General features: G+C 52.2%; 2 protein-coding genes and 1 long non-coding RNA gene across 8 annotated transcripts in view; 2 read left to right on the forward strand and 1 right to left on the reverse strand.

Annotated features, from left to right (window-relative positions):
• UBOX5 (U-box domain containing 5) overlaps positions 1–26,524 on the forward strand; it is a 122,941-nt gene that overhangs the window by 58,127 nt on the left and 38,290 nt on the right. The window lies entirely within an intron of this gene.
• LZTS3 (leucine zipper tumor suppressor family member 3) overlaps positions 1–26,524 on the forward strand; it is a 55,634-nt gene that overhangs the window by 14,727 nt on the left and 14,383 nt on the right. For 2 of the 6 annotated variants that reach the window (XM_064448837.1, XM_064448842.1), the window contains exons 1-2: positions 13,219–13,311; positions 25,604–26,092. In XM_064448837.1, the coding sequence (XP_064304907.1) occupies positions 25,643–26,092 (450 nt within the window). In that variant the 5' untranslated portion in view covers positions 13,219–13,311; positions 25,604–25,642. The other 4 variants (XM_064448839.1, XM_064448838.1, XM_064448840.1 and 1 more) reach the window with 4 other exon arrangements.
• On the reverse strand, positions 10,516–13,765 carry LOC135313015 (uncharacterized). Its single transcript, XR_010372563.1, has 2 exons — positions 13,588–13,765; positions 10,516–11,557 (listed from the first exon to the last, which is right to left on the reverse strand). It is a non-coding gene; the product is annotated as an uncharacterized LOC135313015 (long non-coding RNA).

Raw genomic sequence — 26,524 nt, forward strand, 5'->3', positions numbered from 1 at the left:
GGGATGAATTCTGCCCCAAATATATGAAGTGCAAGCTTATAACATGTGCCAAGTTCCTCTGGAGCTTGTTTCGCAAGCGATTCCCATTTTACATGCACATCTGAGGCATCCTGCTGCCCTGAGCTCAAGGTAGAGCTGAGAAAAAAATACAGGAGTGGTGGCACCGGCTGGTGGTTCAGCCTTCTCCCTTTGCATGCCTTTGCCCCGTACCAGCACAAAACACCGGGGGCCTTTGCCTGGCTTTAGGCCATAGAGGCTAGGCTGATGGATGGACAGCACAAAGCACAGCGGTGGGAGCTGGGATGGAGGTGTGAGGCTTGGTCACCAAGGGCTTCTCCTCCTTCAGTGGGGGCTGGATGGATCCCAGATGGATCCTTGGCATATTGGCTACTTGCTCAGCGCAAGGTGGCTGTGCTGAGCCAAGCAATGTAAGCAAACCTGCTGGAACTAGGGAAAAGGGATGCTCTGAAGGGCTGGCATGTGGTCCCTGCTCAATGAGGAGAAGGGAGGAGAGGACAAGCTCTCAGCTACGTGGACATGGGCCAGGAACTGAAGGTCACCTCATCCAGTTCTCCATGTCTCCCTCCCAACCCCACAACCACAAGTCAAGCAAGCTCTTGCTCAAGTCTTTTGTCATCTCTAAGGCTTGGACCAGGATGGAATAAAACCCTAAATGCACCAAATACAGCCTGGGAAGAAATGCAGTGCAGGGTTACAGTCAGGATCTCGCTAAGTGAGGATGAAGAGGCCAGAGGGATGCATGGCTTTTTTGCACAGAGCTGCATGTCCCCGTGCGTGGCAGGAGGGATGTCTCCCTGTGACTTTGTGGAGCAGAGAACAGCCAGGAGCGCAGTGTCCAACCTCATCCTTTGCTAGCCCCAAAGCCAGCACTGCTATGGGGTGAGTTCATCCCCACCTAATGTGCACCACAGGTTTGCTTGAAACCAGTACCTAGGAGTTTCTCCCTAGCCTTGCTTTACTCTTTCAGGACTTCTAGTCACAACATCCCATAGAAGGTACAATAGGATTGGAAAGGATACAGAGAAAGGGAATGGGTAGGGAGTGCGGCTTTATGGAGAACAACTATCTGGGCTAGAAATCTCCAGCCTGGGAAAGAAATGACTCAGAAGAAGGTCTATATATAAGGGTTTATAAAATCATCACTTTCAGGGCAATAATTCTCATAATGGAAGAATAAGGGGTCTCAAATAATCATCTAGAGGTCATTTGCTCTTTGCATTCACCTTCAGTTAGCCTTGTCATTGGCATGACCTTGAGAGATGCTGGGGTCTGCTTTAGGACACACTGCGAGCTCTGCCCGGCTCTCTAAACATACTCCCCGTGCTGTTGACGTGTGCCAGTGCCCAGAGCACGCTTGGCTTCACACATGGTAGAAACACCAGCTAGGCAGAGGTTAAAGGTCTTTCCTAAAATGTGTCTGAAGCTGGGGGACCAGGGGAGCTGTGCATGGGACGTGCACAATTACACACCTCGCGGCTCCCAGAGATGCAGATAGGATGAGGAGAGCAGGTAAGCCTGGTCTGAGTGTCTGCCTCTGGTGGATTTGCAGCTCTGGAGGAGATGCTCATTGGGTTTGGGCTAGAGATGAGGGAGGGGAGCCATGCTGTAAATGAAAATCCAGTGTTCAGGCTCCTTCCAAAGGACATGTGTGGTTGTCGAGGTTGTCACTGTGTTTGGAGAAGGTGTCTTGCTGCCCGGTCTGGAGGCAGGAGCAGAAGCAGAGGCATTTAGGACTTGATCTTATCCATGAGGAACTTTGCAGTGCTGGCTGAGACCTTCCTACTTCAGCACAAGCTCGAAGTGAATGTGGTGACCATCTCCTCCCGGGTGGTTCCCGCTGATCTGGCACTAACTGGTTACCAGCAACTGAAAGGAGCCTGAGGTCCAAGAGGTGGTTAAGGAAGAAAACGAGCTTTGTGTAGGGGACAGGAGACTGCTTCACCAGGAGAGGTGCAAGAACATGCACAGGGAAGGACAGGGTGGAGAGGACGTCACCTGTGATGGGAGTGGGATGGGACGGGGTTAGGAGGAATGTGGCAGGGTCTGGCATGGCTTCTGCAGGAGGAGCAGGCTGGGACTCTTCAGCCTGGAAAAATGGTGGCTAATGGGTAATATGAAAACAGTGGAGGCTGGAGCAGAAATATTAGATGTGCTTACCTTGCTCTCTCTGCTTTGCCTTAGGCTTTTGGCCATCACTGGGAGACTGGATCTGGGCTTGGTAGGTGTTAACCTGACCTGGTAGGTCTGCTCTCCTCTCCTGGTTGATGGTGAGCAAGGGACCAAATGGGTATGGTCAGCTTAGACCAGATTAGCTGGGTCCAACTCCTTGGCCATAGCTCATCCTCTCTAGAGGCTGAACTGAGAATTGCTGAGTCCCTTCAAAAACATCCAGAAGCTTGTTTTCTCCTCTACGAACCATTTACAAAATTGCATTCCCTTTCTTCCCACTCCCACGCCATCCTCCTCCACCTTTCTCTCCTTTCCACTCGGAAAGACGTGCCCATTGCTTTGCGATCGGGGTATCATTCCCCACCTTCTCCCCATGACACCGATGCTGGGGGAAAAATAATTTCTAAAGAGAGGGATTTTCTGATGGTTCACCGGGAGTACTGGGATGGAAGCAGTGCCCTGGGAGCCCAATGTCACTTTCCTTTTAGTGGCAGAAGTGGTGTTGGCAGTCCTGAGGCGGAGCATCTTAAGGATTGTTTGCTTAGCAGGTTATCTACACGCTTAATTTACCCCTGCCCTCGTAAAACCATTTGAAGCCTTTTCTCACAGTTGTAACCAAATGCTGTTTTGGCAGCAAGCAAAGTGAAACCAGACGTAAGCAGGGTTAGGGCAGGAGGGCAACAGGAGCAGGCTTTTATCCCTGGAGGCAAAGGCACAAAACACGATAAAACACCACATTATGAGGTACCCCAAACACCATCGGTCCATAAGCTGCTTTGCAGAGCTCAGTGAAAGCAACAGTAATAAAAGGCATGAAAGCCTGTAATGGGAAGGAGGAAAATTTTCCAGTAAGGACAGGGCCATTGCCATCAGATTTTGACAGGTGATGGTTATCTTCTGGCTGATGGGGGCAGTGGAGGAAGGTTTTGCATCAGTCATGGGGTGCTGCAGAAAAAGCACAAGAGGACACCAAGGCATTGCAACAAGGTTTGGGCTGGAGACAAGCCAGCAGAGATAGGGACATCATGGATTTTATTGGTGCTGTCCGACGTGGTTCCCTACTGGTTTTCCTTTCCTGGAAAGATCATTTCTGGTCACTGACACCAGAGGTCCTGCAGCCCCTGAGAGTGATCATAAACAGGAGCAAAGTGGTCTTCCTTCCAGGCAGGTCTCCCCTCTCACCCGCTGGGTTGTTTATTTAGCCATTGCAGGGCAGGTTGCAGAGTTTCATTAGGTATGGCTCTGATTACAGCTCTCTTGAGCTTTGTAGTCACCCTCTTCCTCTGTCCTCTGGTTCTCTGTACCTCCTCGGTGAAAAAATGCAAACCAGAGAAACAGGGAGGATGCATCACCCCTCCCTCCCAGTCCAGGGTAGGGACTCATCTGAGGAGGGGTAGTCCAAGCTGCACGCACGCACTCTCGCACCCACAACACAACCATAGACATTTTCTCATCAAGCCCTGGGGAAGTCGGTGCTCGCTCCCACGGTCCCGGCCATACACAGCCCCGCTTCCCAGCAACGCACCAGCTCGATGGGGTGTCCAAGGCACTGCTTTTCCAGACCCTGTGAAAGGGCAGCTGCCCTCAGAGAGCAGAGCCTTGTCCCGTGGCTGCCTCCAGCTCCACGAGCAAGAGAGAGCACGTGAAAAGACCGCCATCAAACCAAGTCATTTGCAACCTCTGCATCCACCTCAAAGCATTATTTTCCTTTCGCAGAGGATCTGGTGGGAAGGGAGAAGAAGCACTCAAAGTCCAAAGCTTGTTCTGAAGCCCAAAGCTGGGTGAGCAAAAGGGTTTGTTTAATACAAAGGAGTGGAGAGCCCAGAAACCCGTGAGACCAACACCTCCCTGCAAATCAGGTCATTTATTTAGCAAGTGAAAAATGGCTTCCCAAGGTTCACAGAACCAGGATAGAAATCAAAGAGCATTTGAAGGAGAAGGGAAAGCCAAGCCCTGGCTTTGCTGTTCCTGCCCTCCCACCGGATCCCCGTCAGCCTGGCAGGCACCGAGGGAGACCGCGAAAATATTTCACTCTTCAAACACTACTTCAAAACCTCAAAGCCAGCCTTTCCATGGGGACTCAGGTCAGCTACCACACAGGTCAGCTCCAAATATTTTCCTAGCTGGGAAATAAAAAAAAACCCCTGTATATCTCCGGCCAGCTCTATAGCCAATGTATACGAAATGATAAAGCCCCTGGCACATATCTTGCGAGAGCTAATTATAGGATTTGGAAGCTAAGGTGATAATATTTTCTTTAGATGCGTGGTGCAGATGTAATTACTTCTCCGGAGGTGCCAACCACAGATGACGCAAGATGCCCTTATGTAATCGGCTGTTATTTTGCAGAGGAATTTTCCCTCTCTGGCCCATCCCCTCAGCTCCTTCTTTTGTTTTTCACTCTCTATGCCTTATTCAGAAGGTGATGGGGGAGGTCAATAGGCCAACTGGACAGGAAGCAGAGGGGCAGTTTTGTTAAAAAGCCCATTCCTGGGTTTCCCCATCCGCCTCATCAATGAAGGAGCAGAAGGAGTTAATGGCTTTGCATCTGCTGCGTTGGCTTCAGCGGGGCTGGGGAAAGGCCCCCGTCCACCTTTCCACCTGATGGACTGGAAGGGGGTCACGTCAGAGCCAGGTCTCCCCCCAGCCCTGGCATCTACTGTGGCTTGGACGTCAGCGGACACCGGGCAGCCATCTGCTCCATCCAGCATGCCACGGAGGAGCACCTGCACGCAGAGCTTGCCGCCCCCTCCCTGGGCTGGCACTGGCCCCCAAGGCCCCAAAGAGAAGCTGGGGGATGCCGAGGCTGCCATCAAACCACAGAGGAAATCCTGTCATTGCAGGGATAAAGGCTTGGTGGGACACAAACACTTCAGTTGCTCCAAAGGTTGCTCCAGGGCACACAAAGATCTCCCAGGTGACCCACAAAGTCATTCTGCCAGGGTGAAATCACAGCATGATTTCAAGTCTCTGGCCAAAAATGTTTCCAAAGCAGAGTGATTTTTGCCTGTGGGTCCTTTCTGAGCTTTTGAGGTTTATTGCTTCAAATTCTCTCTGTTCCTCTGCCTTTCTCCTGTGGCTGGATGGGTGGCAAAGGTCAGAGACGTGGATGCCTTCAGGACATAAGCTTCCTCCACTACCAGCACTGGTCAGAGGGGACACAGTCCCCTGACATGACCAGTAAACCCCACTTTGACTACAAACATTTAGGAGAAAAAGTTGATAAACATCCTGGAGACATCACCCCGTACCTGCAGCATGCATTATGGCTGTGTACCCTTCTGCGCCCACCCTCTTCCATCCTGTTTGCCTGGTCAAATCTGGGTCCTTGCTGTGTTTTAGGACTAATAATGACAGGGAGAGGTGAATTCTAGCTCTGGGCCATCCTGCCACCAGCTGAGGTTGCAAAACTAGGTCAGGAAGACCTTTCCTCCTCATTTTCTCTGCACAGCATCTGAGCCGATGCAGGGCTTGAGGAGGATGAGCCTGGAGATGAAGCAAGCCTGAATCTTTCCGTGGCTGGGAAGCAGACCCCAGGCAGAGGTTAGAGACCTGAGAAAGGGGGAATTGGCCATGTCCAGTCTAAAGAAAGGGAAGTGAGATTGCTGGGAGTGGAGACAAAAAACACTGGTTCACCCACTGGGGAAACTTATTTTCAGACATGGTCCAGTGCCAGCAACTGCAGAGGAATTTGTCTTCAGGACAGGGAATACCCATGTTCCTCTGAGGACAATGAAGCCATGGCAAAGGCAATAGCTGGGGGATGTGTTATACTCATGGCATGTATTAACTGCACACTGTAAGCTCCCAGTGGAGCCCAGGGCCATCAGCTGGTTGTGGATTTAAAAGGCATTTCAACCCACGCCCACCTTCGATCAGCCAAATCCCTCCCCATGGTCCATGGACTGTGTCGGCTGGATCCCTGTGGACTAGAAAGGGAGTGTAGACCTTGGGTCCTATACAGAGAGGCTTGGCAGGCACCACAGAAGTGCTCCAGGCTTCCTGCTTGGTCCTCCACCACCCCTACAGAAGCTCTTTCTTCCCAGGGCTAGAGGACCCTCTTGTTTCTGCTTTTGCTGAAGCCATTCAGCCTCCTCGTCTTGCCCAGAAAGGCTGGCCAGGATGGAGACGGAGTAGGTGGATGGGGCCAGAGGGGGCGGACTGGAATCATGCAGACACACAACTGAGGGTCTAGCCCGAACGCTCCTTCCTTGTAAAGTTGAAAAAAACCTTCCACCCTGAGCCAAGGGGGCTGTGCCAAATGCCTGAATCCCCATGTGGACAGAAATGGCACTTTCAAAGAGGATACATGCTGACCTGGTGATTTCAGTGGAAATTTAGCAATTTATTGTGCTCCAATTTATTTTTACCAGACTTGACTTGGTGCTTTGGGACTGTGAATGGGACATTTGCTTCCTTCATTCTGGATAACCACCCAAGGGTGTTTAAGCAAGCTTCTCTGGTCTAGAAATTAGTTGGGAAACCTGATAACACCTGTGTTTCTCAAGGACTATTGGCCACTGCCTGTTGGGGACCTTGTCAGCATTGCCACCATCGCTGCCCGTCCTGGGGTTGTTCAGTCAAGGCGTGCAGAAAGAACAGGGGGAAAGGACAACCTACTTTTTTTTTCAGCTCATAAGTTTTATATGAAGGTCTTGGCCAGCATTAATGTGTTTTGAGTGCCTGTGAGAGAAACAGGGTCCCTCCTGGAGGCTGTGTGATTTGAAGGGTTGGTGAACAAAACCCCGCTCCACCTGCTCCTCTCGTTACCTGCAGGAAGGAAGGTGGTCATTTAATGTGCATTTCTTCAGTTATGACGAGCAGGCCCAGGACAAGAGTGCCATATGGTTAGGACTAGATTTTACGGAGCATCACGTGTTCCCCTCATGCAGCTCAGACCTGACCGATATAGCATGGCCAAGCCACCACGCCAGAGCATCCCGGCATACACGCCGGGCTTTCAGCACCCACAGCTGGAGATGCAGGAGCTTTCCCTGATTTACGGGAAGACCTGGGCAATGCACCAGGTTGACGCTTGCCAGCACTGCAGAGGCTTTGTCTGCCCTGTGTCGATATAGGAGGAGACAGCTTATACCAGCAGGGATGTTTTTGCCAGTATAGGAAACCATTTCTCTGGATGACATAAACCAGAGTCTTTTGGCTTGTTTGTATTGCCTCAAGCTGAGAGGGCAGATGTTGTTGTGGACTGGAGATAGAAGGTGTCCCCCATCAAAGCAGATGGCATCAACCCAGCTTTGCAGCACCAGCTCAGCCTCGGGAATCCCTGCCTGTCCCCTGTGGCAGCTTGGAGAAGGTTCTCTCCCATCCACACCTCTGTGTGGGTATGGAGGGGCCTCATACGGGCTCAAATTATTCCACTTAATGAGCAGGAACAACCTTTCTCAGCGTTTTATCTTCCAGACCAGTGCAATGGTGGGATCTCATTGTGCAAGTACTGGTGCAGGTGGACCTCTGGGTAGAGAGGAGGCTTTTACATCACATAGGCAGTCAACAGTTCCTTCTAGTGTAAAGAAATAGTGGGCGTTCACATGACTTTTTTCTCCTAGGAGATCAGCCACAGAGCTCACTCAGCCAGGGCAGACTGGTGGCAATTTTATCAGCTTTCCTACTGGAAATCTCTGCTCTAATAACAGATACGGGGGAAGGGTTTCAAACAAAGGCTGATGCCTGCTTTCAGCATGCAACCTGCTGGATGTCAAGCACTTATTACAAGTGCAATCAGTTCATAGCTGAGGTCTGAAGTTGCTGTGATGCTGACTGGAAAGCTCTAGAAGCCTCCAGCACAACTCCACAGTCCGTGTAGGAGACTATCATCATCACTAGACCAGGTCAGCCTTGGCATCGCCCAGCCAAGGCAGGAGGACATCCCAGGATGAAGATGCCTCCAACCTCGCTCATGACTTGAAAGGGGACCCTCACTTAGGAGGTTTTTCTGCTCCTCACGGCTTTGAAAATGCTCTTCCCTGTAAATAAAGGAGTCTAGGTGGAGAGAGGAAGAAGGCTCTCACTCACGTCAGGGTGTTTTGCACTGAGAAGTTGCTCCCCAGGGCTTTTAAGGAAGAAATCCTGATGCAAGGAGCCAGGTGTCTCTGCTCCCATTTCCCATGCCAATACTGCAAGAAAAAGGAAAAAGGTAAAAAAGGATCTGGGGAACAAAGAGCTTGGGTTTTGGTAGGGTTAATTTTTCCTTTCCTCAAGAGGAAGAAGGCTTAGGGGGAAAAACAGGAAAAAAAAAACAACAGTATTTTTATTTCTGAAAACTTAATTTTATTTTATTCAATGGAAGGACAGGGCATTAAAAAAACCCCACAATTTCACTGAAGAAAAAAAAAAGAACCACCTTCAAAAAAATCCAGAACATTTCCACAGAAATAATTTTCAAACAGGATAATTTTTCTGCAGAAAAGAAAAACTCAACAGGAGTCCCCGGGGTCCCATTTGACAGCAGCCAGTCCAAGTAGAATAGACAAAGAGGATCTGCTCGTTTCCTTTTTCCCTTTTATCTTTTTCTCTTTTTTTATTTGAAGATAGGGGTGTTTATTTTGTTGTGGCTCCACCTGAAGCTACAAACCCCCATAACTTCAACCTGTTCTGTGCTGCTAAACACTCTGCAGCCTCAGGACTTGTGCTGGTGATCCATCACCTTCTTGGCGCGGGCATCACGGTGTTATGAACAGCTTCAGCCTGGTGGGGAAAGGGAGGTTTGGAGAGGGGCTGCTGCCCCGGCATGAGCTGCTGGAGCTGGGAAAGTCAGGGCAGAAGCTCCTCCCACCCAGGGGAGGGATGTGGACGAAATGGGGGAGCCAGCAGTGCCTTCCCCAAGATGGGGGAGCCTCCAATGCCTGGGGATGCTGCCTGGGGACTGCTGTGTTTCTCTTGGCTGTTTGGGGGCAAAGACTGGCATCGATGCCACGGCCCCACAGGTGAAACCGGAGTGGAACATGTTGCATTTTGCCAGATAGAGGGCTGATCCTGAGCCAGCTCAACAGGGAAAATCATGGCCATAATTTCTCAGCCAAAAGGATTAAACTGGGAGCAATGGATGCTGTGCAAGCCCTCGACATGGGCCATGTGCAACAACAGCCTTCCCTGCTGTTGAACTGAGGGAGAAAGGGGAAAGGATGTAACCAGCTTCAAGAGGCCTTCAAGGGATGTAGTTTTGGGTCCAGGTGGATGTTCAAAGCCTATTTCCCCAGGCAGAAGGAGGCCAGTCCATCGTGTCTGGGTAGGGATGGTTTTCTGGGTGGGTAACCCCAAACCCCCTAATACAAGGCTGGAGGTCGTCCTGTTTGAGTGTCTCTGTAGAGCACTCGCTGTATTTGAGTCTGAGTTCAGCCTCCAGCTCCTCACTGGTTTCTGCTTCCCACCCATGGCTCCACACAGCACGAGGCTCCAGACTTCCCCTGAATGGGCGAGCTGGACCTCATGCTCTCAGGCAAACTTTCCAGGTCCCCTTTACCCGGACAGCCCTTTCGTGAGGCTCCTGTTGATTCTGGCTGGCTGGTGAAGGAGAAGACAATATCTCCTGGAGTTTTGGCACCTCTGCTTCTGGCTGCCCACAGCACAGGAGCCACTTGATAGCAGCCGAGCTGCGGATTACAGCAACTTTCAGCCCATCTCAGGGGGCTACGTGGGAAAGAGCAGTCCAGGCAGGAGCTGAGACAGGAGCTGAGACAGGAGCTGCCTGTCCCACCAATAGGGCATCAAAGACCTGCTGTCAGAGATACTCTTATGGATACCCCGCTCCCCATTAGCTACCCAGGGTCCCCACGAGACGCGTCTTAGAAAATCTCTGGCAAATTGTGTTGTCAACGATGATCTTGTCTAATGTAAATGGAAGTTAAGACCCATTGTTAGTCTCGTGGTTCTCCAGCCAGTCTGCCACGGTGGGGAATGGGGACCACCACCTGGAGGCACTACAGGTGATTGGGTCTGGGTGCACAGCCCGACTGTGGCTGCCCAAAAAGGGCAGCGCAGGGACGGATAAAAGCCACCGAGGAGATGAGACCAAGTCTTGGTGGTTCTGTCCCATGGGGACAGGGAAACATGATGGCCTGGATGCAGCTGGCTCTGCAGGAGCCCCTGCATAATGGGGTACTGGCTGCCAACCTTGGGGGGGGTCCTCTGCTGGGTCTCAGAGGTGGTGGAGGGGCTTTGGTAGAGGTGAGCTTGGTGGGTAGAGAGGTTTATGTCTCAGCAACCAGAGACCTGAGTTAGAAACAGGAGTTCAGGGTTCAAAAGTTTATGACTTGCCTGAGAGCACCAGGAGCGCAGGTTATCCTGGAGCTTCCAGCATTCTCCAAAGCCTTTTCCGTCATGATTTATTCATCTGCGGGAAATGCTAAGACATAACACAACTCCCAAAGAGAGAATGAGCACGGACTTAACCAGCTGTAATGTCAGGAAACTGCCTGCCTCCTGCGAGATCTGCTGAGCCTGGCTGTGCTGCAGCTCCACGCCACGCGGCCAAGGGCTCCTTTGCTTGGGCAGCTTCACCAAATCCCACTGGTAGGAAGGGTCTGCGTCCTGATGAAGCTCCTGGGTCAGTTCTGGTTATTGCAAGAGCAGTTCCTGGAACAGAAAAGGTTTGCTAATCTGTGGCTATTTCCAAGGTGCGTGCCACACATCCTGCTGCTGGAAATCTCTTCTAGCAATGTATAAGCCAGCCTGCTTCTTGGAAGTCTGTTTCTGAAGTCAAAGGGCAAAATTAAGAGCTTGAGTCTCTGCAGGAATCCATTTTGCTATAATTTACACCTTCCCAATGCACCACGGCAGTGCATTTTGCCATGGTTTAAATGCATGTGTAACCCATATTTGATTATTGTTCACATTATTGCTATTTTACTGTTCTTGCAGCTATTACCCCACCGTTGACGACGCTGTGTTTGGGAGGCTGTGACCGGGGACTCCTTTGATATGCAGACATCCTGCCAATAGAAAATTCACTTGAGCAAATAAGTCTAAATTAGCAGGAGCTTTGTGTAGCTTTATTTCCCTTGTTGCGCTCCCTTCATGACTGCAAATAATCCAATATAAGTGCTGAGGCTGGCTGGCCCCCGATGGGAAGCCTGATTGCTCTCCCACCGCAGCATCGGCAGCCAGGGATGGAGGAGAGGGAGCTCTGGACCATCCTGTATCACCAGGGCCCTGCTCTGAAAGATGGGAGGGTACATCTGGCAAATAATGATGGCAAAGGAGGGAGGGCAGGATCCAGGTCCAGCTTCTGGGGTGATGGGTATCATCCTATTCATCCGAACAGGCTGAAACCAGACAGAATATGCCAAAGCTATGGGATGACAGATGGACAGATGGACTGTCTAATGCTTGCTTCCTCATCTGCAATAACCTGGGGAGAAAATCATAGAATCATAGAATTATTAAATCATAGAATCACAGAATCATAGAATCATTAAGGTTGGAAAAGACCCTTAAGATCATCGAGTCCAACCGCTAACCTGTCACTGCCAAGTCCACCACTAAACCATATCCTCAAGCACCACGTCTACCCTCCTTTTAAATACCCCCAGGGATGGAGACTCCACCACCTCCCTGGGCAGCCTGTGCCAGGGCCTGACAACCCTTTCGGTGAAGAAGTTTTCCCTAATATCCAACCTAAACTTCCCCTGGCGCAGCTTGAGGCCGTTTCCTCTTGTCCTAATGAGGTTGGAATTAAGGTTAGAAAAGACCTCTAGGATCAACATGTCCAACCACCAGCCCAACACCCCCAGGCCTCCTAAACCATGTCCCCAAGTGCCACGTCTGCACGGTGTTTGAACCCCCCCAGGGACGGTGACTCCCCCACCTCTCTGGGCAGCCTGTGCCAGGGCCTGACCCCTCTGGCAGGGAAGGCATTTTCCCTCATCTCCAGTCTAAAATTACTTCCCTTTTCCATTTTCTCTGTGCTGAAACATGTTGATGGGCTCAGCAGGATCAAATCCCTCTGTAACTTTCTTTTTTATTGTTTCATGTGTGCACAGCTTTATCAGGGAGTTTGGGGTTGAGGTGGGTCAGTGTTGGCATATAAAGAAAATGTGGTCTTTGTGGATGTCTGTCTGCCTCTCTGGTGTGCTTCAGTGAGATTTAGGATATCAATTAACCTAAACCGCCTTGAAATGAAAACCTGAGGCTGTTTCAAATTTATTGGGCTGGACTTGTGCTCTTTGCCCCTCTCTCTGTGGCAAATGGGCTCTTGGTTCAGCCACACAGCTGGGAAGCATCCCCACTGGGATGGGACAGTTGAGGAGGGGGTCCTGTGCTGGGCAGAACCCAAAATAACAATCTGAGCAAAAACAAGCCATTGGACCCCAAAATCCCTTTTGGAAAAAAAAAAATAAAAACAGCTGTTGGACACCCCCAAATCCCCATTTAAGCAAAACCAAGCTGTCAGACCCCCAAATCCCCATTCGTGCAAAAAAACCAAGCCATCAGATCCCCAAATCCCCTTTTGAAAAAAGCCAGGCAGCCAGACCCCAAATTCCCCATTTGAGTAAAAACAAGCCACCAGTCCCCAAAATCCCAGTTTGAGCAAAAACAAGTAATAGGACCCCAAAATCCCTACTTGTGCAAAAATCAGCCATCAGATCCCCAAATCCCTGTTTGAGCAAAAACAAACCATTAGACCCAAAAATTCCCATTTGAAAAAAAAAACGGTCAGACCCCAAAATCCATTTGAGCAAAACCGAGCCATTGGACACCCCCAAATCCCCATTTAAGCAAACCCAAGCTGTTAGATCCCAAAATCCCCTTTTGAAAAAAAACCCAAGTCATTAGACCCCAAAATCCCTGTTTGAACAAAAACAAGCCATCAGACCCCAGAATCCCATATTTGAGCAAAACCAAGCCGTCAGACCCCAAAGTCCCTGTCTGAGGACACGGGGCTCATCCCCACCCCGATGGGAAGAAAGAGTTAAGATCCCGCTGGCGTGGGCTGGCAGTGGCCAATCACGCCGAGCCCAGCGCAGTCCTTGGCCCCAGCCCAGCAGCAGGTTGCTCTCGGCAGGTATTATTTTGGTTTTTTCCTGGGTTACCAAACAGAGAGACCGTGAACATGGAGACCTGAAGAGAACGGGGAGCTGGAGGATGCACCCCTGGGCTGCCCAGGTAAATCCCGGCAGGTGCCGGCTTTTGGGGCGGTCTTTCCCTTCCTTCCCCCTTGCCCTGGGTGTCTTTGTTTGAGCTCAGAAAGGGGCCAGGCAGGGGAACGAAGGGTGGATTAGTGCGGCGTTGAGCTGGTGGGACCTGCTGCAGGTGCTTTTTCAGGGTGGGGGGTACCCACTGGGCTGCATTTGCACTGGGGGTCAGGGCAGAGATGGGGTGCACAGAGGTGGGTTGCTCAGGGTGGGGAGAGCTGCTATTTTCCCCCTGCTACAAACTCACCCTGGATCCAGCTGGCACCTGCCAGCACCAGGACCTTGCACCCCGATCGGTTTTGGGGCACCACTCTGGTTAGCGGTGCAAACCCCGGCGGTGGGGACAAGCCACCATGGGGGCTTGCTCCGAGTGTGGTGCGTGGGAAGGAGCGAGCACATCCTGGGCTGGCTCTGCGCCCTTGAAACTTCTCAAGGCAAGTTAATGATAAATCACGGCTGGGTCGGTGGCGTGGGCGGGGAGTGGGAGCTGGTGGCGTGTCCCCTTGTTGTCCTTCTTGCTGGGACAGAGGTTTGGGCAAAGTCTGGGGATGGCAGAGCCAGGCAGGGGTCATGGGGACAGCTGCTTGGCACCTCTCTGGAGCTGATGGCTCACCCCAAAGGGCAGGATCAGGCCTCCTCCTAGCAACACTCAGGCCAGGGCAGGGGCCTAAATCGTGCATTGGAGGAGTTCTGATGCTCCCACCGCAAGGCATTTGGGGCCAAGGAGCAGGTCTGTAGCAGGGGATCACATTGGGATCCCCCAGGATTTGGGAAGTGGGGCCAGATGAGGATGCTCAGGCAGCCACTGGGATGCCACGCAAGGGATGCAGCTCCCCACTGGGGGACTTTCAGGGGACAGCAGCACCGTCACCCCTGCTGCAATAATCAGCATCAAGGCAGCACCATGGGCTCAACCAGCAGCACCTCATCTTGAGCCACCTTGCTGAGGAGGCAGCCCCTTAACCCCTTAATAAGGGGAAACTGAGGCACGGAGGGCTGGGATGACTTCATGTGGTCCCGCCTGCAACGTGGAGCATCCCAGACCCCCAGCCCCGCAGCCAGCACTAAGGCTGCTCCATCAAAGCATCCTTTCCCCATGCTAAGTGAATTCAGGGAGTTTTCCTTGTGCCACCAAAGCTGGTGTTCTCCAGGCGGCGGTTGTCACAGTGGCTGCGCTGGAGATGATGGCTTATCCCGCAGCCAGTGCTGAGCATCCTCTGGGGGCAGCCACAAGGGGAGCTGGGCACGGATGAGGCCTTCCTGACACCCTTCCTGACAGACACATAGGATTTGGGTTGGCAGTTTGGGCTGAGCTTGAAACCATCCTGGCCCACTGGCACTCCCTGCTCCTTGGGGCAGGGGGGGACAGACATATCATGTAAAGGAAAATCCCTCCCATCTGCCCTCAGGGGCATCCTGGAGGATGCCAGCCTGGATCCAAACCCAGGGCTGTGATAGCAGCCGGGGAAAATGCCCCTGAGGATGAGGACTCTGCCAGCAACACGGCCTCACAGCCCCAGCCAGGCCAACACCAGCGTATAGCCTGTAGGGTCGCTTGCCAAAACCTCCATCCTCCATGGCAGGATAATTAATGGTGGAAGGGAGCTTTGTGGGTCTCTGGGCCACCTTGCTGCTCAAGGCAGGCTCAGCTACGAGGCCATACCCTGCTTGGTGCATTCAGGGCTTGAAAGCGTCCAAGGATGGAGACTGGAAAACCTCCCTGGGACCCCGTACAAATCAAAGAGCACCACGTTAAATCTCCATGTCACCCACTGAGGTTTCTCTGGGGCTTTGCCCACCTCGCTGCATCCTCCAGAGCAATCTTGATTTCTTTCCTTATTGGAGCAGCTTAAGACTGGCACAGCCCGCCAGGTGCTCAACCTTTTATTCCATACTTTTGCCTGCTCTTTTGGATCCAGAAAATACTGTGGATTAAAATCGGGAATGCCCTGAGATGAGGAGCTGTGGTGGGCTTGGGTTGGCACAGCTGGAGCAGCTCGTTCTGGATGAGCAATAGTAACGCCCAGATTGATTTACTGATTTTTCTTTTGCTATCAATAAGGGGTTTCAAAGTAGTTGCCGGGCTCTCGGAGCCTCGTGCTTGTAGGGGGATGCTGTGGGGCAGCGACATGGTCCACAGTGTGGACCCAGCATGAGCCTTTAGTGCTCTTCATCATCCTCACCATCATCACTCCTGGGGAGGAGCGCAGTGAATGCAGACAAGGACTCTTGTGCCACTGCGTGTGACAGAGGCACAGCGTGGGTGTAGCACATATGCAGGGGGGGGTGTCCATTCCACCCCCGGGGAGCTGAGAGGGAAGGACCGCAGGCAGGAGGGCCCAGAACCAAGGCCATATGCTTTGGCTTTGACCATGCTTTGCTGTGATTCCCCTTCCTGCCACTTCCTGGGGGATGGGGAGGGGTGGCAGTGGAGCATGTCCCTTAAACACAGCAGCCAACCGAGGAGGAAAACTGATAGCAAACCCGGAGGATTAGCCGGGGGAAGGTGGAGCAGGCTGCACTATTCAGGCTTTGTCGGGGGAGAACAATGGGGCCTTTATTGAGGAAGGGAGGTGGTGGGTTGGCAGGCTGGTGGGGACAATTTTGTACACAGAGCGTCCCTTGACTAGCGGGGGGGACAGGGAATGGGGGTGTGGGATGGGATGGTTTGGCACCCGCTGTCCCCTAGCCTGCCATGGGGCCAGGGAACTGGCACACGGGATGGGATGGGTTGGTACCCAAAGTGTCCTTTGGTCAGCTGTGGGAACAGAGAACTGGGATGTGGGACATGGAATGGGATGGGTTGGTACCCAGAGTGTCCCTGGGACAGCTGGGGGACAGGGAACTGGGATGTGGGACATGGAATGGGATAGCCTGGTACCCAGAGTGTCCCTGGGACAGCTGGGGGACAGGGAACTGGGATGTGAGACATGGAATGGGATAGCCTGGTACCCAAAGTTTCTCTGGGACAGCTGGGGGACAGGGAACTGGGATGTGGGACATGGAATGGGATAGCCTGGTACCCAAAGTGTCCCTGGGACAGCTGGGGGACAGGGAACTGGGATGCAGGACATGGGATGGGACAGCCCAGTACCCAAAGTGTCCTTGGTCCAGCCAGCATGAGGCAGGCTGGTACTCAGCATGTCCCTGCGCCACAGCTGGGGGCATAGGGAAACTGGGACGTGGGAGATGGGACAGGGCATGGGCCAGTTTGGTACCCAGCACATCCTCAGGTGGTGGGACTCGTCCCAAGGTGTCACTGTCAGCCCCACATACACTGATCACATCAGGGCAGAGCTGACATGGCTCTCCCTGCCACCTGCACATGGGGTCTCAATCCACGGCCATCCCTCCCAAATCCTTCAGCAATGGGAATCACGATGGGTGGGCTATGAGAGCGCATCAGGCTGCTTCTGGGGACACCGGGGACCCTCACGGCTAAGAGCGAGGAGCATCCTATGCTGGGGGCATCCCCCACCAAATCCTGCCACCTGCTCCAAACCTTGGCAGAGGGACCTCGGCGACGGAGAAAGCCGTCATCCCGTGTGCTACCCCTCGGCAGCGCAACGCGGGCTCTCCAGAGGAGCCGCCTGGGTCTTTTCATCTCGTCTCTTTTGTTTCAAGCTTATTATGTAAATAGCTGATGTGGCCCGTAATGAGAAAATAGTTTCCCAGAATACAAAAGGCTGTAATTATCTCATTAGCAGGCGGAAAGGAAAAGGAAATGTTTCTAAGCCACTTGCTTTTATTTCCCACAGCAGCCCAAGAAAGTGCAGCCCCCCAAAATGGGGACCTCCCTGCCCCGAATCCTGCCACCCCCACCCGATGCTGCCACGTTTGCAGGATAGAAAAGCAAAGTGTGGGCCTCACATCTCAGAAATAACCATGGGGGGTGGGGGGCTGTCCCAGTTATTCTGAGGATGCTGTGCGTCCCTGTGGAGACCCCCCCAGTGCTCCCAGCTGCTGGGACAGGAGGCATCATTGGAAAGCAGAGGGTCGTAGGGGGACAGGATGAACCCCACTTTCCCAAACTGGATGCTGCTTGGTAGGACTCCGGAGGCGGGATTGTAGCGCAGAACTCCAGGATGGATTTCCACGGTTTCATGCTTGCATCAGAACGCGATAGGAAATAGCTTTAGGATACACGGAGGTTGCTCCCAGGAGAAGGCATCTAGGATGGCTTTGGTGTTGCTTTGCTTTCTGAATTCATGCCTTCCTTGCTCCCAAGCTAAACACCCAATCCTCGGGGGACAGAGCTACAAAGGTCTCTGCAAAGCACCCCCGGCTGCAGTCAGGAGCTGGTCCTTGCTGACGTATCCAAACCCCTTTCTGGTGGGTTCTGCCCGTGCTCTCTGTTCCTCGACCACGGCACTTTGGTCCTTGGCTGAGGCCTCAGTGCACTGGCTGGAAGCTGCCGAGGCAGCAGCTTGCTGGTTTGGGTTGACTTTCTGCCAAATTTGTGAGCAGGATCAGGCCATGGGGAGAGCTGATGAGCAGCATATCCAAGTGGGATCTCTCCTACAGCAGGGACTCGATGGAAAGCTGGTCACGGGCCACAGGTTCCCCAGGGGATTTGCCTGGCTTCAAGGGAAAAACTGCAGGGCTCTCTCAGACCACAGGTTCTTGGGGAGAGAAAAAAAACTTTCCACTCGTTTTTGCTTGCAAAGCCAGCGCCAGAGCTTAAGTGTCATGTAGCTCCTAAGCAACACCTCCCTGCAAGCCCTGGGCAGGGATGCAGGACAGCCGAGCAGCACTGATGTATCCCCCTGGAGAGCGGCCCTAGCAAATCGCCTCTTCTTAACATTAACGTTAGCATTAACAGAAGTAAATATCTGAGGGCCTGAGCGGGACTGGTGTGTTCACTACATGCTGTCGCCCTGCTCATCACAGCCAGGAGCCTCTTTCAAAACCTCCTGATGGGACTTCTCCAGCCTGGATACGTCTTACAGCACAGATTTGCAGTGACTTGGTCCAGCCCTAGACACCTCATGGTGCAAAAGGGGCCGAGGCTCACAGCGCAGCTCAGCTGAGCCCTGGGAGATGCTGGGCAATGTCCTCCTGGAGATTGCACATGCCCTTGCATCGAGGACTTGTCCATCTCCTTGTAGCCCAGCAGCAACCATAAAATATTTGTACAGATAGATGCAAGATGTGCAGACATGCAGCAACCCCACGGCCAAAGAGGCATCTGAAGGTGCCTACAAGAACGTGGCTCTCCTTGGCCCTCCAACCTGCCTTCCTGAGTTTGCATTGTGGCCCCAAATGGAGGGAAGAGGTCCCCATTGCAAATCTGCCATTTCCTTCGGCAGGGATAAATGGGAAAAGAGAGATCCGTGCCCGAGGGAGGCAGCGGGAGTCGTTTGTCTGACATCGTCTGGCTTTTGGCTGTGGAAAAAGCTTGTGGTTGAAAAGCTCGAGAACTGCCTGTTTTCGCAGACAGGTTCAAGTGCTTTTGCACTGTATTTCAGCGGTGGAGGAAAACCTGGCAGCCAGCGAGCCAGGATGTCAGAGGCGGGGGGAAAGAAGTTGGAGGAGGTGCAGAAAAAAGCCACAAAAATTACTTGAGGGCTGGAAAAAATGCCTGTGATTGATGGGAAAAGCTCATTCTGTTCCCCTCTTCAGACTGAGGCAACCTGAGAAGGGTGTAGAAGGCAAGGAGGTGCAGACGCACCAGTGCTGGTGGGAAGGGAGCGGTGGTGTCCCTGCCTCTCGACCCGAACCTTGTGGAGATGCTCTCAGCCAGGATTGGGTCAGATGGAGGTAACTCGCGGTGGCCCGTGACGCACAGGAGGCAGTAGCTGAATGGTCTTTCTGGAGGACGGGATGCGCACGGAGAGGCCGAGGGCTGTTCGCTCAGCCCGGAGGAGAGGAAGGTGATTGCAGGTTGCATCTGAAACTAATTGGTGGGAAGACAAAAACCTTCGCGGGGGTGTGTCGTGGTACAACTATGGCAAGCAGAGCATTTTGCAGGGCAAGATGGGAGCACTGGGAAGTGAGGCAGGTCCATCTGACCTTCTCCAGCACTGCAGCGGTCCTCCCCTGTGCCCACGTCCACCTTCCCCAGCCCGGGCAGGGAGCAGGAGGTGGGCTCCCATCTCACCAGTGCTGCTCGAGCTGCCTCATGGGAACGCAGGGTGTCTACACCAACCCAGGCAACAACCTCTGAGGTGCCAGTAGCTTTGCTGAGACCCAGACCCAAACACCTTCCATGGATATATTGGCTCAGCCTGATTGCAAGTCTTGGGTTTCAGTGGTGTTTTTTCTCCAACGCTTGTTAATGCTTCTCTGGATGAATGTGGTTTCATGCCCTAAAGCTGTTTGCTCACTGCTAACCCATTGCTGGCCTTCCCTTCCCTCTCCATGTATCCTTCTTAAGAAGCTGAAACAATCATAGCAAATTATTTTTCACCCTTTTTACACCATTTCTAACCTGCTCTGCCACCCCAGGACGTGATGACTTTTTTTCTTCCAGCCATACCAGCTCCCTGGCACCACTGCCAACAAACTGGAGAGCCACCAGAGCCACAAACACAGTGCATGTGTAGGTCCCAAACCACCACCCCCCCGCCAAAAAAAAAGAGCATGTTTTCATTGTGTCGGTAATTGCACGCTCATTAAAACAGACGCAAACAAGCCTGACTATTGAAGGCCACGGGCACACCTGTTACCGCAATCGGCAGCAGGGGATTTTTGACCTTCAGATGCCTTTGCTGCCTGTCCTGCTGGGACCGCATGCCTGGGATGGTGCGTGTGCCAAGGCGCTGCCTTGCTTTTGGGTTGTTTGCTGGAGCCCTCTCTGCCTGAGACCAGTGATTGATTTCCTTCTCGCATGGCACGGTGCCTAGGTATGTCTCCCAAAGGCCTTTGTTACTAGAGTGTTAACAATTAACCTACTCAGGCAGAAACAGAGTCAGGCCTTCATAATCTAGGCTTAGTTAACCATTCAGCTGCTTATCTGAAAGCAATTTTTTTTCTGCTTAACTGGAAGGCATTTGCTAACTCATCTGGCTATAAAGCAATTGTGAAGATGCAGGAGGTATTTTACAGATTATTATATTTACAATAGCATCTAGGGGTCCCCCTGAGCTGAAGGCATGATAGGAAACCACGGAAAGACGTGGCCATGAAGACTTTAGCCACCACAGCCAGGGAAAAGGAAATTTCACCCCAGATTTTTTGCATCAGGCATAAAAATACTGCTGTCTCCGAGGCAGGGCTGCTGGGGGAGAGGCCGAGGGGCCACCGCGGTTGGATGGGACAGGGAGGTTGTGCAACACAGAGGTGGTGGGAGCTGCACTGTTGCGTGAAGTCCTGGTATCCCCAGCCAGCGAGGAGGCTGGCTGTACCGATGAGACACGAGACCATTCCTAAGGTGCTGGCATAGAGATGCCTACCAGGAAGGGTGCTTTGAATCAATCCAGGCAAACAAAGAGACCCTTTTCAGCTTTTATTAACTCAGTAATGCTGGGAAACGGGACATTAGCTCAGTGTTTGTTCTGGAAGGGTTCCCTTCTCCTCCTTTGTGTCTGCAGAAAGTCCCTTCACTTGGGTTCATGCCATAACCGCACGGCTCCGGGGAACTGGAGCTCGGCAGAAGCTGAGTGTCAGCTCTGGGAGGTGGCGGCTGCTGTGATGGATGGCCAGGCAGATGTCACTCGGGAGCGATTTGGGTAGAGCTGGTCCTCCTCGGGAGGTGGGACGGACCTGGTGTCTTCTTGAGAGCCTGGTGTGGATGAAGAGCGAGGTGGTCCTGGTGCCTTCTCACCACTGCGGATGGGATGTAACACCTGGAAAGATAAAACATCTGGAAAGGGCAGACTTGGGAGTGAAACGCTGGGAAAGGTGAGCAAGTTCAGCTTCCCTCAGCCCCGCTGTGCTCATGGACTGCCAGGCTCAGCATCCTTGTTTCTTTCACTGGGAATCACCTGTAAATCCAATTTTAGTTCGTGCTCCTGTGGGAGGGAGGTGGTTATGAGATTTAAGGAGGAGAAATGCCCCGGGGAATTTTTTATAATCATGCATTCCTCAAAACCTGGAAGGAGAAAAAAAGACCCTCCAGCTCTGCGCCAGAGCCTGGCAGCATTATTCCTTACCTCGCTGTGCTCAAAACTTAATTTCACAGTTCACCTGAGGAATGACCCAGGTAAAACGGGAGTGGGAACTGGAGCTGGCCAGGAGACACAAATGTGAGAGCCGCCGTTCTCGAAAAATGGCCCTTTCTGGCAAACAAAGCTGTACTGTCAGGGATCTGTTGGCACTTCTGGAATCTCCTTAATAACATTTGTAATGCTTGTCCGTATGGTCCGTTTATCGGATCCTGCGTTTACAGTAAACATAAGCTAATAACCACTTTTTTTCAGAATATTTTCTTGGATGATTCCCAGTTAAAAGGAAAAAAAAAAAAACATGGAAAAAGGTCCATTTTCAGGGTCTGGCCTGGTGGTGCAGCTTTGATGTCACATCCCAAGAAGGCAGCTGAAGCCCCCCACCCCACTTTTGGGTTGCTGGCACTGAGGGGCAGTGCTTGCTCAACATCCCAGTGGGCTTGGGGCATGGCCCTAAGCACAAGCCTGTCTGATGTGGAAACCACCTCCTGGGAGCCAGGAGGTCCCCAAGGACAGAGAAAGGCCAACGATGGAGATGCCCCAGGGCTGAGCAGGCCCTCAGAGGTGTCCTGGAGGGCATTGCCACATCTCTGCCCACGCTGTGGCTCTCGCCAGGCTCAGGACACTTACCTTCCCTGCTTGTTGTTGTGTTGGCTTTTTTTTTTTGGAAGGATCAAACTTCCTGGTGACCTCATCCTGCCCTCAGAAAGTCAATGTAAATGCGCAAATGTCACTGTGGAATTTACCCAGCGAGGAAAAGGTAACCTGGATTTCTCCTCTGCCGGTTGAGCGGGGCTGGGGAGGACTGCGTGGAGGTGATGTGTCTTTTCCCTTGTCTGGAGCTGAGACCTTCCAGCTCATTCCTCTGGTGGCAGCTGGTGTCCCATAAAAAAAAGACACGGCCTACAAAGATCTCAAAGTCACTGAAAGGCAGGTTATTCCTAAATTGGCAGAACAAAAAATCTTCCCTTGACTAATAAAAGCCAAAGGCACTGTGGGTTGAGTGTGGCTTCGGACGGGCAGTCTCCATCCCTCCTCATTGCTCCATAGCTCAACCAAGTATCCATGTACCCAGCAGGCACCTAGATAAGTCGCTGGGCATCGTGCACTCGTGAACTGCCTGTGGTGGTGTTCTTTGGAAAGTGCCTTTAGGGCAAAATGGGGTTGTGAGCCTTTGGGTCCTGCTCAGTGCGTTGGAGGGAGACGTGTCCAAATGTCGTGCACCAGATGCGTGACCAGACCTGGACGCTTCTCTCTGCTGGTGGAGGTTTTGTTACTTACGACTGGCGAACATTTACCTGTTTTGGTTGCAGTGGGTCCCCACACCACGCCGTGTAATGCTCGTGTGATATTCGTTTGCTGCTCAGCCTTTAGACCTCAACCGATGTGTGACACGGAGACACCTCTGTTGGGGGACAAAGGTCCAAGCTGCAGGAAGGTCATTAGCAGGGACTACAAAATGATTGCCCGGCTGGTGGTTCAGCAGGGCAAGTCCCCTGGGGACCCTCCTTGGGTGGGGTGATGTGCAAGGGGATGGAGAAGGTTACACCACCAGGCACGTTCTCCTCTGCCTCACGGCTGCCTTGTCCCCTGTCCATGATGGGGCGCATCTGGCCTGTCTCAGACCATGGAGGCTCCTTCACACCTGAACAGGAGTCCAGCTGGGATGGTGGCTTTCACCAGAGCACCTCCTTAAATCACTTTTTCCCTCTGTGACTGCCTCCCTACCCTGCTCTGCCCCAGCAGAGCTCTCCCAGCTCGCTGGAGGTATCAGCTCTGTGTCCTCTCCCCTCAGCATAGTTTGCCATGTCTGTCCGCCAGCCCCAAGACACTCAGGCCGTATTTCAGACAGGGCAGCTTTCTATGAGACCAAGGCACTGAAAAAAGGGAGGAGGCTACAAGCAGCACGCCTGGCAGAAGCCTCCAGATACGCAATTTAATAAAAGCAAAGTTGAGCAGCACAGCCCCTGCTTTAACCTTTTTAATTTTTCTTTTCCATTCCATTATTAGTGCAAATAGCAAGACCCCATGAGACACCACATCAGAGCCGAGCTCTAGACCTAAGCCAGCTCTCCAGGGAAATAAACTCAGCTTTCCTTGGGGAGGGCTGATTTAACATCCCTACCCCAAGAAGAGGGAAAACCCCACTGAAATGGGGATTTGCTCCGCCTCCCCTACCTGCTTGAGCCCCCCCCCATCACAGAACCCCTCTCTAAAGGGCATCACTTTTGTTATCCCTCTTTTATCCAGTGAGAAACTTGCACCTCCCACTGCCCCTAATTCCTGCTTTGGTCCCCACGCTGCCAGGATGGTTTATCCTGGGAAACCTGGAATTGAGAGCTCCTGGGACAAAAACAAAGCCGTCTTTCTGGCCCACAGGGACCAAGCCAACAAATACAGCAGGGCTGGGTGGACACTGGTCAGCTAAAGGTCTACAGCTGTCCATGTGCCACTGACCCTGCGCCTCCAGGCTTGGCTCAGCTGTGCCTAGTCTGAGGGTATCAGAGACATCTGCGAAGATACGAGGCAGGACTCCAGGGAGACCTGAGCCGTTCTGGAGTGGCACTGGGAGGACACAAAGATGCCCCCCAGGGGCCTGGACACTCATGCACCAGTGACTGAATTGAGCTGTGAGAGTCTTTCCCTGAACAGGGGGCCTCAGATTTATGGCAATCACCCAAACTTTGCAATGCACCTTCTCCCTTCCCTCAGGTAATGAGATCCTCAACCAAACACTCCATTATTCAATGAGGCAACTAAGAAAAATCTGTTGTGGATCTTTTTATTTCCCTAAATAAGATTTCACACCTTTGTAGGGCTGATTGCATTACAGAGGATCAAATTAACACCTCAGCAGAGTGAACAGGAATCATGAGGAATGCAGTCACACTCTGCAAGATCTCCATCTTCTGCTCCAGCTCAGCTCAACACAGAGCAGCTTACCCAGTGCTCATATTTTATGGGTACACCCATCAGGGAAAACCCATGGGTTTCTGTAACGAAAAAGATTCTGTCAAGAGGAATAAATCCATGCTGGGTTTTTCCCTAGTCCCAGTCCATGCTGGGGCATGACTGTAGAGGCTTTGTCACTCTCTGAGGGATGCAGACCAGATCTGTTACTGCTGGGCCCAAGAGTGCAGAAACAGCTTGATTTTCAGCTGGGACTTTCAAAAGGGACTTTCAAAAGGTCCTTTAGGAAGTTATAAATTGTCCCCATGTGAAACCTGTCTTAGCACCAGTAGATCTGGACCTTGAATGCCTCAGTACCACTGCAACAAAAAGTATTTGGAGGATTTCCCCAAAACACAGGTGTGAATAGGCATGGGCACCTATGAAGCCAGAGCTGAAATCACAGGACTGGGATTTGTGATGGTGATGGAGCTGAGGAAGAGCATCCACACATGTGAGGACTGGTCCCAAGGTCTTTGGCCAAGTCAAAGACAACTTTTAAAACCATTATCTGCATGTTATCCACTTCCCATGGCCTAGTTTTGGCCAATCCGAGGCACAGTCTAGGTAAAAATAAAATGGTGTAGGGGAATAAAGGTTTAAAAGAAAATTTAGGATGACACCTGGACAAGAGCATCTTTTTAAAAGCTCAGGTCCATGGGACAACACTCCCAAGGAAGAGGTGGAAAGTGTGTTGCTTAAGCCCTGTTGAATCATCCCTAAGGGATGCGCTAGAGGGAACAATAGTGTATGAGCCTACAGATGGACCAGGGCTGGAAACCTTCCCTCCCCGTGGCCACACAAATCTGTTCAAGCCTGAGAAAAGTGACAGAAATAATTCAAGCTTGGGAACTGCGAATGGTCATGCCCAACTGATGGCGTAGAGCTCTGCCCACTAAAACCCTGGCAACCCCATCCCCTGGGAGCACCCATCCCTCAGACTGAGAGGCTTAAGAGCAGCTCTTCTGCACAGCCCTGAGTGGGATTTGGGGCACCAATGCTCGCAGCTCCTCCAAGGGGGCCTAGGGGTCACAGAGAGGGGGACAGCTGCATCATCTGCTCCACACCATATACTGAGACATGACAGCTTCTGTCCTTGCATCACCCAGCCCAGAGATTTGCTCATCTCTGCACGATGCCGATCTGCAAAGGGTATGCTAGATAAAGGGCATCTCTTTAACAGTCCTTTCCTTTTCCTCCTTCTCACAGTGCCAGTGACCTGTGCCTCCACCTCACCTCTGCACTGCCATGGCCACGCTAGAGACGCTGCCCGTTCTTAGTGACCCAGCCTACCCCAGCCCGGAGAACTTCCACGGTTTTGCTCCCTGTCCATCCCAAGCCACCTCCCAGAGCACCATGGGGAGCGTGGGCAGCGGAGTGGCCAATGACCAAGAGTTCGCCATGAAGAGCGTGGGGACCCGGACGCAGAGCAGCGGCCGGCAGACGGAGGGGTCTCGCAATGGGTACTCCACACGGGAGATCTCCAACCGCTACTCCGGCGAGGAGAAGACGTACAGGTCTGAGAAGGTCTCCAACTCCCTCTACATCAATGGCGACCTGCGCAAGAGTGAGAAGGTGAAGATGGACATCTGTGGGAACGTGACCACCAACAATGAGAAGAACATGCCACCTCCTCCCCAATACCGAGAGCCCAGTAACCCACCAAAGATATTGCCAATCTCCGGCAAACTAGACCAGGTGAGAATCCCCACCTCCTGGAGCAGCATGATGACCATGGCACATTTCTAAAAACACAGATTAGGAAGCCTTGGGCAACAGTGCAATTCTGACAGATAGTTTAATTCTTACTATGTAGATGACATCATTTTTATGTACAGATAATATAATTCTTAGTACTTTCAGGGCATTGAGCTAAGTTTCCGGCTCATTTAAGCCTCTAAGTCACTGGCTATTCCAGCCTACCCAAGATGCAGTGCCTGCCTCCCCAGCTGATGGGGAGGGAGCTGGAGCCAGCTCTCATTTGGGTAGGTCCAGCATCTGAGTCACACTCATGTTTTGTGCCATTTATAGACAATCTCCTCGCTGCCACCAAAAAGTGTTGCTTGGAAGCAGCTATGAGCATCTGTTCAAAATCCCAGTGCCCCTTATAAGGTACAAATTCACAAGGCT

The sequence above is a fragment of the Phalacrocorax carbo genome, chromosome 4 (assembly GCF_963921805.1).
Source record: "Phalacrocorax carbo chromosome 4, bPhaCar2.1, whole genome shotgun sequence".
NCBI classification, from domain to species: domain Eukaryota; kingdom Metazoa; phylum Chordata; class Aves; order Suliformes; family Phalacrocoracidae; genus Phalacrocorax; species Phalacrocorax carbo.